The sequence below is a fragment of the Apodemus sylvaticus genome, chromosome 3 (assembly GCF_947179515.1).
Source record: "Apodemus sylvaticus chromosome 3, mApoSyl1.1, whole genome shotgun sequence".
NCBI classification, from domain to species: domain Eukaryota; kingdom Metazoa; phylum Chordata; class Mammalia; order Rodentia; family Muridae; genus Apodemus; species Apodemus sylvaticus.
In genome coordinates this window covers 66,547,548-66,564,448 of record NC_067474.1, presented here as the reverse complement: position 1 = coordinate 66,564,448, position 16,901 = coordinate 66,547,548, and the positions used below count along the sequence as shown (strand labels likewise).

Sequence of the window (16,901 nt, the reverse complement as noted above, 5' to 3'; positions counted from 1 at the left end):
CCAAGAAGGTCCCCGGCACCTCGGCCTGCATAAAAACCGTAACACGGGGTGCCATTAGGAGCTGATGAGTTAGCACACTAGGTCTGATTAGAAGCTGCAGTGTAGTCACAGCCAGCTGGGTAGGACGTGCATTTTCTAGGCCTATTCAGGCTGGAGCTCTTGCAGGGCCCAGGGTCCTGATTCTGGAAGCTTCTGTGAAGACTGGCACATGGAGGCTACTACTTGCCGTTGTTCCTGCCAGCTGCTGCCATTGACCGCTGCCAGAGGGAGAAATGAAAGCGGCCAAAGACCGGCTCCTTTTGTCTTGCCTACCCATGATTCTGTCTGGGCAGAGCCGAGATGATTCCTGCCAGCTAATTGGTAATTGCTCCACCAGAGTCTTTCTCCAAGGCATTTCTAATTGTTCTTAGTATGTAAGAATCCTTGTTTCTAAACGTATCACTGAAACAGAGTTGCAAAGAAAACAAATGATAAAGAATTGAACACAGGGAAAGAATTGAACTTAAGTGATGGAAATATAAAAGCAATGCTTCAAAAAAAAGTAGACGCAGGCACAGAATAACAAAATTTAATGGTGCATGTAAAAGCATTTTGCGTAGTGCTGAGGAGGATATGCAGAGTTTTACTGTGTCTGTAACAAATGTAATTAGAACATAGTATTTGTGAATTTATCGTCTAGAATGCCACAAGTCCTTATGCTGTGTACTGCCTCCCATTGTGACTAAAGGAAATGCTTAATTTTAGTTAGTGACCGGTTACAATTAAGATAAACCCTTTACCCATCCACCTCACCGGCTCTTTGATTACCATCAGTATATTCTTTTGAATTCTCAAGAATTCTTACCCAAGCCGGGCAGTGGTGGCACACGCCTTTAATCCCAGCGCTTAGGAGGCAGAGACAGGCAGATTTCTGAGTTTGAGGCCAGCCTGGTCTACAGAGTGAGTTCCAGGACAGCCAGGGCTATACAGAGAAACCTTGTCTCAGAAAAAAAAAAATAAAAAGAGTTCTTACCCAGGAATGGAGTTGTTGGCTCATAAGTTATATGCATACTCATCTTTACTAAATTGTACCAAAATGCTTTACAAATTTATACTCCTCATAGCAGCATAAGGGGATTTTCTTACTCTTTACTATTTTTTTCGGTCTGATGTAAATACTTTTATAATAAATAGGTACCAGTTACAGGGGGTTAGAAATTGAGACAGGCTAAAAATCAGTTTAATGTTATTCTTGCTTGATTTTGTCAAACTCATGAGATTGTGCAGAAGGAAGCAGGTGAAGCTGACCCGATGCTACCTCGGCTGCGTGGGAGGACAATTGTAGGTCAGATGTCTGTCTTCTGGATCTATACCTCCGGACAAACGTATTCTGCAGCTACTTTCCTAGGCAAGCATTCTTGCGTATCGGTGTGCTCTTTTCTGTAGCCACTAGATGGTGATATAAACAAACTTTTGTGGTGTGTGTGTGTGTGTGTGTGTGTGTGTGTGTGTGTGTGTGAGAGAGAGAGAGAGAGAGAGAGAGAGAGAGAGAGAGAGAGAGAGAGAGAGAGATACAATATAGAGAGAGACAGAAGAGACAGAGAGGTATGATTTTGAGATTGTTTACTATAAACTCTAGATATTTAGAATGATTTAGCTTTCAGGGTACTTTTGTCTTGGATTTGTTTTGTGCTTGTGTGTTTGGTGATGAATTGTGTAGTAGAGAAAAAGTGAATTATAATATCTATGGACTGCGTTATTATTACTATTATCAACAATATTAACAATTAAAATATCAAAAGTAAGAATTAAAAATGAAAAGTTTAATGTCACTTTATTATAAAGAGCCTTAATTATGTCACTGAATATTTGTTAAGAGACTGAGTGCATTATGTTGAACATTGCTTTAGGGATGGATAAAGAATTTAAAATGCTCTGAGGGGGATTAAAATAAAACCACTGCATATTTCCTGAGTTTATTAATGCTTCTTGGCATTTCTATACTAGCCTATTTGCTGCTATTTTTATTAGCGCATGTAGAAAAATCATGAGCAATTCAATATTTAACTATAGCAATAACTTAAGTAATGATTGTATTAATAAAAAATTGGTTAATATAACATCATTTGTAGATATCCTAAAGGAGCTCACTGTCCTTAGACTTTATGTGGGAAGATGGGTTTGGTACCTGTTAAGTTACTTCTCTGGAATTACATCAAAAATATTTCTGGATTTTTTTTTTATTATTTAACATAGATTTTTTTGTTTCATGTTATTAGTTGACACACCTCTTAGCGTTATATTCTCACTGTGTCCTGACGTTTTTTGTCATTAATATCAAGTGTACATTTCCTATTCAGTGCTCCAGGAGTCCAGATTCCTCCTAGCTTATTTTTAACTTATTTTAATTTTGCTTGAATCTCACCACCTGCTTTTAAAGCACTTTTTAAAACAATTTGTTGTATTTTGTTTATTGTCAGTATTGTGTTGAATATTGGATTATTAACAGGAGAAATTGCAGGCTGTGTTCAAACAAGAGGGCCGTATTGTCCTCCTCCTTGTCAGATGTTTTGTAATTCTGCCTAGGATACTTACCCCTTGGTATTGATTTTTTAAAGATTTATTTTATATATATGAGTGTTCTATCTGCATGTACACCTACATGCCATTAGATCACATTACAGATGGTTATCATGTGATTATACAAATTAAACTCAGGGATGTGGTTATGCAAGTGGTTATCAATTGGATAGTGCTTTTGGGCTAAGTATAGGGAAATGTGTCTCTCTTTATGAGTTGTTGGGATTGAACTCAGGACCACTGGAAGAACAGCCAGTATTCTCAACCTCTGAGCCATCTCTCTAGCCCCAGCATCCCCTTTTCATTCCCTTCCCATCCCCATTCCTAAGTGTCAGCTCTCAATACCCAGAAACACATTTTACCTGGAACACCCCCAGTGGCCGCAGCTATCAGGATACCACCACAGTATCCTCAGAACCAGAGAGCTCAACAGAGACCCAGGAACAGAACACCCATCCACTAAAGACAAGACTTAGACAGTCTTCCCAAACCCAGATGCCTAGATGCAAGCATAGAAACACAATTACAGCCAGGACACTGTCTCCACTGGAGTCCAGCAACCATAACACAGAAGGCCCAGAATATTGCAACATAGCTGAGGCATAAGATGAGGTTTTTAAAGGAAAAATGAAAAAAAAATCCTTAAAGAAATCAGTGAAGCATGAACAATGGAAGGAAATAAATAAAGCAGTTAAAGACTGGAAAGGAGAAACTGAGTCAATAAAACTATTCCTAAACTGATGGAAATCTGGAAATAAAAAATTTAGAACTTAAACAGGAACTTCAGAGGCAAGCCTTATAAACAGAATACCAGAGAAGGAAAAGAGAGTCCCAGGCACTGAAGACAATAGAAGACATAGATAGCTTAGTTAAAATGTTAAATCTTAAAAAATCCCGGCCCCAATTCCCTACAAGATCTTGGACACTATGAAAAGCACAAATGTAAAATAAAAGGAGTAGAGGCAGGAGAAGAAACCCAGGTGAAAGACACAGAGAATATTTTCAACAAAATCATAGAAGAAAATTCCCTAAACCTAAAGGAGGTGGGAACAAATACAGAGACCTGAAACCACATGTCACGCAGAGGGTGAGAGATCTTAGAACACTCAGCCCTAAAGGGGCGCCATCAATTCCTTTTTTTTCCCTCAGAGATCAGGGAATCTCTGTGGAATAGGAGGCAGAAATAGTGTAAGAGCCAGCGGGATGGAGGACACCAAGAAAGCAAGGTCTTCTAAACTGACAGGAATGTATTTACTCACAGAGACTGAGGCAGCATGCACAGGGCCTGCATCCATCAGGGCCCTAGAACTGAAAGGCGAAGTGGACACATTTCCCCATCCCTAGCCCAGAATCGGCAATCAATTGATAAGCTCTTACAAAGCGAAATTTAGTTTCTTCCATGGGAGTCTTAAAGGGGTAACAAACTACTCTTAAGGATAGACTGCCTGCCCAGCAGTAGAAGGCCAAAGAGAATGACCTCAATGCAATCTTTGTGAGGTTCCTCGTCTCAATGTAGTGTCAGGACTCTTCCTTTTTAAACAATCATCGTATTCTTTTTCATTATATATATATTTTTTTCTTCTCTCTTTTTTTTAACCCCATAGGTCCTTTGTGCACATGTCTTCCAGGTTAGTGTTTTCTGCTATTCCTGAGTGTGCGAATGAGTGGGTCTCTTTCTTGTGCCTTCTCTTGGGCTCTCTTCTCTCTGTTTGTTTTGTCTAATTCTGATGTGTTAGTTCTTGTCTTACTACATTTTATTTTATTTAATAACTATTCCATAGAAACCTGTTTGTTTTCTAATGAGAGACACAGGAGGTAGATCCAGGTGGCAGTGGAGGTGGGAAAGAGCTGGGAGGGGTGGAGGGAGGGACAATTGCAATTGGATGCATATTTGTAAGGGGAAAAACATTTCCAATAAAAGGGGGGAAAGGTGTTCATCTGACAGACTCTACCACCTCTTAATGAAGAATTGGCTCTTTATTTAAATACGTAATGAGTATTTTTTGTACACTGTGACAATTACAAAGAGCTGCTAGTATTCTTAGATGGGCACCACTTGTGTTTGTTCTGTAGCCCTGACAATCCTAACATAGTAAAATGAAGACTAGACTAAAATCATACAGACCTGTAGTAATAACTACAGGGTCAGTTAGTATGCACGTGAAACATATCAGATGAATATGTACTACCTGGCGGCAAACGAACTTTCTTTGTATATTAATTATAAGTATTATGATTTTCATATGCTAACATGACGTGTAGTTTCAACAGTATAACTGAAAGTCAGTTAAAACACCTAGGATTCAAAAGAATAACATTGATATTAAAATGACTTCTGCATTAAAATCAGTGGTTTGTTCCAAACAATATAATGACTTTATAATCACACAATTGTAGGAAATTCTTTATTTATATTAGGTGTATAAATGTTGCCTATAAAGGCCATTTAACTATGCAATTTATTATTAAATAATAGACAATGCAAGGCGCACTTGCAAATTCCACTGTGTAGCTGGTACCCTAAACAGCTCTTGCTGTAAGGATTCAAGTCTCTGGCTATCTGTGTTTTAAAAACACCTGCTATTTTACTATTTCATCATTGTGGGAGTGCTGGATTTAATCTTATCATTTATTCCCATCTTGTGTATGTTTTCACAATCAGCCTCACTGCAAGTAAATTGGTGTCAACATTAAAAGATTGGAGAGGAGCGCGCCTTGAGAGAAGTAGGCTTCAATTTCCAAATTATTTTATTTATCTATAAAGACAACTCATTGTTTGAAAAATGTCATTCCTATGTTGTATGAACGGAGAGAAGGATAGCACTCCCCTTGGCAAAGATGGATGAAACTCTTGTGCTTAACAACCATGTGTGTGGTTAAGGAAGTGCCTTGTGCTTTGAGGCATCTGGTGTGTGTGTGTGTGTGTGTGTGTGTGTGTGTGTGTGTGTGTATTTCCTGATTTCTCTAACGTTGGGGACTATGGCAGTACCATTCCTATCTCATATCCTATTCTGTTGGAATCAGTTGTCTCTGCATCTGCATTTTGGAAGAGGCTTATCTGCCAACCCATGTTGCTAGCGCCTTCTCTATATTACCCTCATGTGACAGGTTAATCCTCATATCCACCGCAGCTTCCCTTCTAATTAAAAAAGGCTTAACAATTCCTGCCTTATATTAGGAAAAGTTCCAACAGCACCTAACTCATATTCCTCAGCTGTAACTCCCCCTGCTCTCTTTTACTTTCGGGAATGTTGCTAATACTTTGTCACAGGTAGGGCATCACCACATTCCACTTTGCCTATTTGGTACTTAATGTCATGTACACTGTTTTGTTTTGTTTTTTGTTGTTGTTCTTTTGTTCTTATTTTTTGTTACTTTATTCTTACTCATATTGATTTTCTTTGTAATGCTGATGTTTAAGTGTAACTAATTAAAACAAAAAACAGTATACAAAGAGTTTGAAAGAAATCAACTCACCAAAGAGGACACAGGAGATAATTTAGAGCAGGCTGGTTCATTCCATCATTTTCTGTAACCTGTGCCTGCATGCCTGTATTGTGGCTAATTCTTTCCCCTGTCATCTGCAATATTCCTATACATTTAGTCTATACATTATGCTTTGGAGAGGAAAGTTACAGGCAGCTTCTCACATCACTCTTAGTGGAATCATTGCCTCCAGGTCATGTTGTCCTGGTCACGGTATCCATTCAGTGAAGGGGGCTCAATCTCTAGCACAGAAATAAAGGCAGAGGCAACCTGGATTCTAATCCACGTTATATAATTATGTATAAGTGATAACTACGTCTGTGTCGTATTTTGAACTGTCTCAGCCGAATGTTTTTCCTCATAAAAGTTTTTAAGTAAAATTCCTAGTCTTTTATGCTTTATGTCCTCCTTGCCTTATTTAATGTATATCTTTCCTTTCCCGTGTTTGGAGCATTCATTTATATCTTCCTCTGGCTGATTTGTAGTGTCATCTTTGGTTCAATACTGTTTCACTTTAGCCTGTGGACTGACACATTTCCCAGGACACTTCTGCTTTTCTGTCTCAGGTATTTATAATACCTGACTGTTTTCTAGGAAAGAAAGCAAGCCTTCACATTTTTTTTTGAGTCACAATATGCTTTATTAGGGATGCCATTCTTTTTTTTTTTGTAATTGAAAATAGATTCTTTTCTCATACAATATATCCTGGTTATGATTTCCCTCCCTCGACTTCCAGTTTTTCCCACCCTCCTCTTCCCTCCAGATCCACTCCCTTTCTGTCTCTCATTAGAAAAAAAACAAACTTCTAAGTGGTAACACCCAAATATGACAAAATAACATATAATAAAAGGAAGCAAATCTATCATATCAAGTTGGGACCTGGTAACCCAACAGGAAGAGACACAGGAGTCAGAGACTCCACTTGTTCTCACGGCCAGGAGCCCCGTAACAATCCTAAGCTAACTGCGCTAATGTATACACAAAGGACCTGCTGCAGACATGTAGGCCCGGTGCGTGGGCTTCAGGCTCTCCGAGCTCACATCTGGCTTGCTTTTGCTGATTCAGAGGGCTTTGTTCCCCTGGTGTCCTTTATCTCTGTCGACTCTTACAGTCTTCCTGCCTCCTCAGGAAGCGAATCTTTTAATGTCAACGATTCAAAATAATTTAGATCACTTTCTAGAGCCAGAATGCCACAATCTTCAAGTCCATATTTAAAAAAAAATCCTAAAATGTAGTTTAAACATGGATTCTTATACATATATTTCTAAATAATTTTTGGGTTACAAATATCATGATGGGGAAATTATAAATATTCATGAACTTAATGATAATTGCTATCAAAATTTATGAGATAAAGGAATCTTATGGTCCATTATGTATACTGAGAAATAAGCACTGAGTATCACTACATGATGATCTCAAGGAACTATATAAAAAGGGAGGTAATGAAATATGATTACATGTAGGTACAAAGTGTAATACTTCATAAGGCAGCTATAACAAAAGTTCATAAGCAATTAAAAATGGACAAAATCTTGAACAGGTTTAGCCCTCCAAGAGGCTCCAAAGATGGCATTTTCCTATGAGTCTTACCAACATTTTCTTTTATTTGAGTACAAATTTTTTTTAATATAAAGACACTTTTTATCTACTTGGCTGACTTAAAGTAATTTCTTTCAGATGTTATTGTCTCTGACATGCATTTTTTCAAAATGACTTGAATTTCAAAACTTTTGTTCAGAAACATAAAATTTAAACTGAGTAGGGCATGGCTAATATTAATTTCATTATATTAACTGAAATTTTATAACTTTATAAGTATAATGGTATGAGGCTTGCAGATGAGCAGTTATAACCACCTGATTCACTCCTGTAACACAACTGCTATTCAGTTACATTGTCTTAAACCAACAGTAACTGACATTTATTCTGTCCTGAATCTGGTATGAGAAAACACAGGGAAGAACCAACTCTGCTTGAATTAAATTTTAACTTAGTTTTTATTGTTTCAGTATCAGCAAAGCCCTGGGAAAATTGTGCGTGATTATGATACTTCATGGTTTTAAGAATGGCAGTGTAATACAATAAATAGGCAATTGTCAGGTAGATATATAGGTACATTGAAGAACTTCCTGGCTTTAATTCTATTAGCTGTTGAGTAAAAACGGTAAGAAAAACCATCTTTCCGTTGCTAAAATTCACACAGTGTGACATGCCTGGGAAAATAGTAGCCCATAAGAAGTAACCAACACTATTTGAAAGAATATTGAAAACAAAGCATCATGCCAACTTGATTCTGATAAATCTAATATATTTCTTTGCTTTCTTTTCCCCTGTACTCATCCCCTGGGAATAACAACTGAAACCCTGTCAAAGCTGCGCATAGTAAATTAAGTTTCACAGGGACCATTAAACTTTATTTTTTATTTCTCACTTGCAAGAGTTGTAAGTACCTATTAAGAAGTTTTGCTTTTAAAAATAATGGAACTTTTCCCCCCTAAGCCGAGAGACTTTTTAATAAAGTTTTCACAGGGACTATTGAATTTATTTTAAGATTTTTCTCTTGTAAGGGATGTAAATAGCCTAATTAAAAAGTTTTGGCTGTTGAAAGATAGTTGAATTTCTTCCTAAGTTTAAGAATATTTGTAATCTGCTCCAGGAGGAAGCTTCTCAGATGATAGATGGTCAAGACACTGGTTTATGAGTAGAGCATAGTATCATTAGGAGTTATTGCTAGGTTTCTCTAGCAAGTATTTGGTTTTTGGATTTCCCCTTGGTCCCTGGGTCTATCTAGACTCAGGTTTTGGCTAGCCAAACAACGCTGGGTATGGGTTCTATCTCATGAAGTAGACCTTAACTCAAATCTGTTATCGGTAGCCCATAAGAAGTAACCAACACTATTTGAAAGAATATTGAAAACAATATTTACTCCCATAAACCTTGTGCCAGTACCTCACCAAGCATATCTTATAGGCAGGTCACTATTGTAGACTGAAGGTCTGTAGCTGGGTTGGTGTTTACCTTTCTCCTTTGGTAGTGGGCAGAACCATGAACACTAGTCAGTAGGAGTGAAGGCTCTATATAGGCATCAGCTCAAGTGTTGTGTGTTCAGTAAGTTTTGTATGTGTTGGTTTCATAAATGGAACTTTACCATTGATGTTTAGGACGTTCCATGGGCACCTTCGGCCAAGAACTTGATTAAATATAACTCATTCCCGGTACCAGCAGCTGCATTTTGATGACAGGAGATGTACAGCTAGGGCTCTGTCTCTCCTGTTGTTTGGTGATTTAGTGTGGATTGTGTCCATATATGTATATATTTTGGAGGCTTCAACTGTAAGGTTTCCATGCAACTTCTCAAATGGTTCTTAGTTTCAGCTGCCATTCCCTCCCTAGCTCCTTCTTTCTGCCTTCTCCCTGTTTGATCATCCCATTCCAACCCCTTTCCTTTGCATCTGTAAGTATTTTATTTCCCTCTCCTATGGATGGAAACAAACTGAGACTCACAGCCAGACAATATTCAGAGAGTAAGAGCCCTTGAACACTTAGCTTTAAAGTGGTTTTCTCCATCAAATCCCTTTGCTCAGCGTTCAGGGAACTCTGTGGAAGAGAGACAGAGTGTAAGAGCTAGAGGGGTTGGAGGACACCAAGGATTCAAGGCCTTGCTAACACAGCAGCAGTATGAAGTCACAGTCTGGCAGCACACACATTACCCGCTGGGATCTGCACCAGATCCTAGCACTGAAAGGAGAAGTGGGCACAATCCCCCATCCCTAACCCAGAAACAAGAGGGTCTCCCTGGGGAAACAAACTACTCTAAAGGTAGGCTCATGCCCAGCAGTAGATGGCCAACACTAAACAAACTCAACAGTATCTTTGGAAGTGCTTTGTCAGGAATGTATTTATTTATGTATTTATTTATGTATTTATTTATGTATTTATTTATTTATTTATTTATTTATTTATTTGATTTTACAGGTCTTACATGTATATATTATGGCTCCTGGTTTTGTGTTTTTTATTGAATTCCTGTGAGTGTGAGCGAGTGTGGCTTGGCCTCTGTATGCATGTCTTTCACATTTTTTTGGGGGGGGGGAGGGCTCTGTTTCTCTTTTGGTTAATTTGTCCAATTCTAATTTGCTTTCCTTTTGTTTTATAAGGAGAGCGAGAAAGGGTGTGGATCTGGATGGAAGAGGAAGTGAGGAGGAAGAGGGGGAGGGGAAACTGTAATTAAAATTTATCATATGAGAAAATCTATTTTCAGTAATAGAAAAAGAGGATATATAATGGTAACACTTAGGATTCGATTTCTGCCTCTGACTTAATCACAGATAAATTTATCCAAGAACCATTGGCCTTATCAATTTTGTATATTTATCCTTTTAAACCATGTATATTCTAAAACTTTCAAACATAGAGGAGAACAGAGCAACGCTAATGCTGAACACCATGCACCTGCTGTTCAACTTCTGCCTTTCACAGTTTTACTAGATTTATTTAGAGCAATGAGTCTTCTGTTCTCTTTCTTCTTTAAGTGCAAGTCATGTTTTGGATGTATTTAAAGGAAGCTCTAGATATCATAAATGTTTTCTCATCATGTGATTCATTACTTAAACATTTATAGCTTTTCTTTCAATTAGAAATTTACAGGGTGTGAACATGAGCTCCCATCTCAAACCAAATCAGGACGGCATCTCCAGGTGACAACCACTGAAACAAAAGAAAATTTAAGTTTTGTTTTTCTTCACAAGCAACACATAAGAATAGACCTATGCCCAGCAGCAGTTGGCTAATACAAAACAAACTCTCAACTCTTTTAGTTTATTTTTGTCTAGTATTAATTTGTTTGAATATTTTTGAATCTTACTATATCTTTACTTGTATGCTATAGTTTCTGATTTGTGTGCTCTCTCTCTCTCTCTCTCTCTGTGTGTGTATCTGTCTGTCTGTGTCTTTCTTTGTGACTTTTTTTTGGTGTTTTTTTCTCTTTTGCCTATTTGTTTTCTAAGAGAGTTAAAGAAGGTGTGGAGTTGGATAGGTAGGGAAGGTGGGAGGATCTGGGAGCCTATACTGAGGGGAAACTGTTGTCAGAATATATTGCATGAATTTTTAATAAAAGAGAAATTTACATGCTGTAAAATAACAAACTTTAGCGTCATATTTAGTTTTGACAAATGCATGCCGGTGCTATTTGTATCCTTATCAGAATATAGCACATTAACTTCAGAAAGATTTTCTCGTGTCCTGTCTCATAATACCTGCAGTGACTGCCCCAACAAAGGTGCATAGTTCTGATTTTAAAAATACAGTCCCTTAATTCTGTGTGTTTTTTAGCTTCAGCATGTACTCTTTGAATAGAACATTGGCTGTGTTCAGAGTATGGGCTGTAAGAGGACATAGGTAGGATCCAGGCTTTTATGTGGGAAGCTGTTACATGGTCTGGGAGACACGATGTGGTTTGGAATCGGAGATCAGGAAAGGAAGTACTCTCACATAGGCGGGTTTTGGATGTAGAATAGACAAAATTTGCTGGTGGGTTCGACGCAGATGCTTCACTTCCTGAGATGGGAGAATGTCAAAAGAAAGTTCTTTGAAGACAGGTAATGAAAGGCTCTCTTTTGGACATGTATTTGAGAAGCCATTAGAGTAAGCCTCAGGGTTGGTAGCTCATACAGAAGTCCCTGTCCTACATATTAATCTTTTATGTTGGCCATTGTCAAATTACAGGTTCAATAAACTAGTTCAGCAATTACATCTTGGTGTGGCTGGGCCAGGTAAACTCTGCCCATCAGATTAATCTTCCAATGTACAGAATAAAGAAAACCATATATACAATCAAGGGAATATAATTTTAATACAAGATATTGCTTCAGTAGTTACATGCATTAAATGACACTATACACATATCTCTAAAAAATAAATTCTCTTTAAAGAAAAATAGGGGTCAATAAGTTGGCTTAGTGAGCAAGGACGCTGGCCACCAACACTGATGACTCAAGTTCCATACCTGGGAAGGAGAGAACTGATGCCTGAAAACTGTCTTTTGATAAATACATTCATGACACACACACACACACACACACACACATACACACACACACACACACACACCACATCTTGCCATTGCTTGTGCAATCCTTACAGTTGTCATTCTATCTAATACTCTCTCTCTCTCTCTCTCTCTCTCTCTCTCTCTCTCTCTCTCTCTATCTCTCTCTCTCTCTCTCTCTCTCTCTCTCCAGGCTCAGCTTACACATGCATGCACACACATATACACATACGCATGCACACGAACACATACACCAAATAAATAAGTGCAAAAAATTATTTCTTAAAAAGACAAATAGACCATAAAAAAACAAAATAATTCAATGAAACATCTGACATAAGTCCACTCTGCTAATATCTGTGGGATTACAAAGCCAGATAACTCACAGCTCTTCCCCTAATGCACATTCAATAAACCAAGAGCTGTGTGTGTAGTTAAAGAGATCTTTACACAGTTAGCACTTCAGCCTACCTACATTGCTGTAGGCACTTAAGTGCAGAGAATCAAGGTAGAATGGTAACCATGCTTGACATCAGAGAAGACATGTTGAAAAGCATGCTCAGTTTGAGAGACAGGCTAGAGAGAGAGAGAGAGAGAGAGAGAGAGAGAGAGAGAGAGAGGGAGAGAGTATTAGATAGAATGACAACTGTAAGGATTGCACAAGCAATGGCACAAACCTTATTTTTTTTCCAGTACAAGACAGTCAACCACACATTGGTTCATTTACTCATTCAGCACACACTATTTTTTTTTAAAAGAGGGTTTATTTTGGCTCATAGCTCATGATGTGGAAGTCACGGCAACTGCACCTTAAGGCATCTGTCTACATTCAGAAAGTTGAATGCCTAGTCTCAGTTCACTTGCAGCCCAGGGAAAGGTAGTCTCCCATTCACGAAATTCCTCTACAAGCACGCGCAGAGGCTCAGCTCCCAGGTGATTTCCCCCTCAGTGGATACTAATTTTTTTTGGCTTTTGTTTATTTTGTGACAGATAGTGTAGGGTGACCTTAAAGTTAAGATTTGCTTTGACAAATATTATTGGAGGACAAGAATTCCTTGTGCATGTGTGTGTGTGTGTGTGGGCATGAGCCTATGTGGTGCATGTGCGCATGTGTGTGAATGCATTCTCCTGTGCACACGTGGAGGCCGTAGGGCAGCATCAGGTCTCCTGCTCTATGTCTTTCCATCTTACTCACTGGAGATGGTGTGTCTCATGGAACTTAGAACTAGGCTGGAAGCTTGCAAACTCCAGCAAACCTCTTGTCACTGTTTCCATAGCACTGGGGTTAAAGGCTTCCAGGAAGCTCTGTCTGTCCTTTGAAATTGGTGCTGGCATCTGAACTCAGGCCCTTATGTGTATGCAGCAAGCTCTCTTACCCGCTGAACCATCTCCCTATCTCTTAGGAGACAAAAAGTGCTGAACTTGAGAGTTTTAACAGCTCTTCTCCCATCACAGGCCCAAATCTCTCAACTTTTTAAAATTCCATCTTTCTCTAAATTCCATGCCTCAGCAGGAAAGCTGATTTTTGTATGAAAAAGATTATCCTGGTTAAGAAAAGGAGCAGAGGAGAGGTTGGAAATGGTGGGATGATTGGGCAATAAGAAATGTTGGAAAAGATGTTTTCGAGCAGCTGTACGCTAAAATGCAGTGGTGTTTATATAAGTATTGCTGTGGTGTGGCAGTTTTTAAAGAAACTCAAGTTAAAAGAGCTTTTGGTTGATTCCAATCAAGGTTCTTTCTTTGGTAAGAAGGAGCCATGTCAATGCTAGCTTTATCAGTGCTGTGATGGCAATTCCAGTACTCATAACAAAGGCAGACCATGGGTTGTTTTATTTGTATTTGTATTGAGCACAAATTGTAAGTGTACAGTTAGAAGCAATTATCAAACACAGCACACTACTCAAGGTATTTGTGGCCTGGATTTCGATATTTTAAAATGCATGCTGGTGCAGAATCTGGTGATGGAGGCAAAATGAAAGCTAGATTTCAGGAAAATATAGACACCCCTCAGCAAATATTGGGAGGTGAGTAGGCAATTTGTGTGCATGGCGAATGGAGATGAGATGATTATACTTTAGTCATTAAAAGAAAGGAGGGACGGTGAGATGGGTAGCAGGTAAATATTCTTTCTACCAAGCCTGAGGACCTGCATTTGATCCCTAAAAGTCACATGTGGATAGAGAGAACTGACTTGTACAAGTTTTCACCTGACCTCTGCACTTGCACTGCGGCATGCATGTACATACATATACGTGTACACAGAATGGATAAACACACGTGCTAAAAACATGGATACTGGATACTTGGGACTCATTTAAGTCTTTTAACCTTTTCCTAAAAAATAAGAATGGGGAAAAATAGGAATAAGGAGTTGCCAAGGGGATATTCTGCTAGGGATATATGATTGTGAACAGCAAGAATCCAACTAAAAATTGGGGGAGCATTGTATGAAGGAGGTTTATTAAGTAATAACAGCTGGATCACTGAGTAAAAGTAGCAGCCGCAGGCACCCTATCTTAGAGCTCCCTGAAGTCCCCACTTGCCTTCATCTGGACCTTTTCTGGATTCTGTCAAAGACTGGCCCTCTGATCATGCGTCTTCACCAAGCTTATAAAGTCTGAGGCTTTTCTCAAACTGCAGCAGCATTTGGGACTGAATGTGGCTCACTTGACCTGGCTGACCAGGTTAGAGAATGTCACTTAATCAGCTAAGTGTATGCTCACTGCTTACTGCCATTTCTAGGAGGTGAGGTGAGCCTTTCCCAGCACCATAAGGACTCAAAGCAAGGGCTATTAAGTTGTAAATAGAAAGGACACTTACTCTTAGAGGGGATTCTAGGCCATAATATAAGGGGTGTTGACTTAAAAAAATGAATGAAAAATAGATTAGGAAGAAAAAAAGTAGATGAAGTGTGAAAGAACAAGAAAGAAATGGCAGAGAGAAGATGAAGACAAACACTGGAAAAAAGAAATCGAATAGAAGGGAGACAGAAGGAACGAGAAAGACTGACTTGATGAAAAACCTCTAGGGACTGCTGAGAGGAACTGCAAAGGACCTCGGAGTCTGCAGACACTACACTACTCAGAAGATTTGCAGGATGTGTCTGGAAGAGAATGGTAGCGTCATCCTTGGTCTCTCAAGCTGACTTTGAAAACACAGCATGTCCTCTGATCCCAAGGCTGAGTTTCACAGGCTCCAAGCAAGGCCTTTCAGATTTTCCGCAGATACAAATGTTTGCTCAAAATTTTTTTCACAGCTTCTTTTACCTCCTTATTCCTCAAGCTGTAGATGATGGGATTCAACATTGGAGTCACGACTCCATAAGACAGTCCGATGATTTCATCAGATGCTTTGGTGTGCTTTGACTTGGGCTTCATATACATAAAAAGGGCTGAACCATAGAATAAGATGACCACAGTTAGGTGGGCTGAACAGGTGGAAAAGGCTTTCTTTCTTCCTTCAGCAGAATTAATTCTCAGGATGGAAGAAAGGATAAAAATATAAGACACAAAAATTAACAGCAGAGGAAGTATCAACAAAACAATACTGGCCACTGTCATGACAAGCACATTCATGGTGATATCTGAGCATACAAGTTTAAGAAGAGCCAGGATCTCACAGGTGAGGTGATCAATGACATTATTGCCACAGAAAGGTAACACCATTGTCAAGACTGTTTGCACTAGAGAGTTCAGACAGCCTATGACCCAGGACCACACAGCCATGTGCACATATAATACCTTGTTCATGATTATAGGGTACCTCAGTGGATTGCAAATGGCTGCATACCTATCATAGGCCATCACAGCCAGGAGGACACACTCCGTAGAGCCCAAGCCAAGGGAGATAACCATCTGTAGAGCACAACCAAGGAAGGAGATGGATTTTCTCTCTGACATAAACATGATGAGCATTTGAGGAATGGATGAGGATGTGTAACAGATGTCCAAAAAAGAGAGATTCCCAAGAAAAAAGTACATGGGGGTATGGAGTCTAGAATCCAGGATACTAATGATAATGAGCAGACTGTTCCCCAGGAGAATTATCAAGTACATGATGAGGCAGAGCACAAACAGGAAAAGCTGGAGTTCTGGATACTGGGAAAGTCCCACGAGAAAGAATTCTGTCACTGCAGAGTAATTTCCCATCTTCACCTACTCAGCTCACCTGCAGAATTCACACAAGGTCGTGACTCAAGGAAAATTAGGTTCTTGATAGAGATTCATAGGATAACTTTCACATATATTATCTTCTTTCGTTTTTGACAAAGTTCCAAATGTCAGCAATGGCAGGACTATTATATTTTCACTAATTATGAAGGAGATGCAGAGACAGGTAATATTGCTCAGGATTAAATGGCAGCAGAGACCTGGAACTGTGGTGGGAAGTGGCAGGTTTCTCGTTGAATATAATTTCAGGTCCACCTTCTTTCAAGCGTGGTCATTCATATAGGTATTTTTTTTTTGTTACTTGATTGGTGTCAGCTAGAGAACAATAATATTTTGTGAATTAAAACAGATGGAATCTACAACATGATATAGTAGATATTCCCAATATGTCACTAATAGATGAATATATAGTAGAATAAATTACATAATAAAACATAACAATTTTAAGTTTATGTTCATATTCAATAAATTATAATTTTAAGTCCAATGTACTGAAATGGAAAATGATTTAATTAAAAATTTTTAGATGGCCTGGATGTGGTGGTGTATACATTTAATCTCAGCACTTGGTTGGCCAAGGCCAAGGCACACTGCAGAGGCATATGAATATCTGTGAGTTTGAGGCCATCCTGGACTAC

At 38.8% G+C, this 16,901-nt stretch overlaps 1 protein-coding gene and 1 non-coding gene across 2 annotated transcripts; one reads left to right on the top strand and one right to left on the bottom strand.

Annotated features, from left to right (window-relative positions):
- The first annotated feature begins 5,353 nt into the window (after window positions 1-5,353).
- On the top strand, window positions 5,354-5,479 carry LOC127682002 (U6atac minor spliceosomal RNA). Its single transcript, XR_007977310.1, has one exon. It is a non-coding gene; the product is annotated as a U6atac minor spliceosomal RNA (small nuclear RNA).
- A 9,824-nt stretch (window positions 5,480-15,303) lies between these two features.
- On the bottom strand, window positions 15,304-16,242 carry LOC127679909 (olfactory receptor 13D1). Its single transcript, XM_052175492.1, has one exon. It carries the CDS (start codon window positions 16,240-16,242, stop codon window positions 15,304-15,306), a length of 939 nt encoding a protein of 312 aa, XP_052031452.1.
- Window positions 16,243-16,901: the final 659 nt, after the last annotated feature.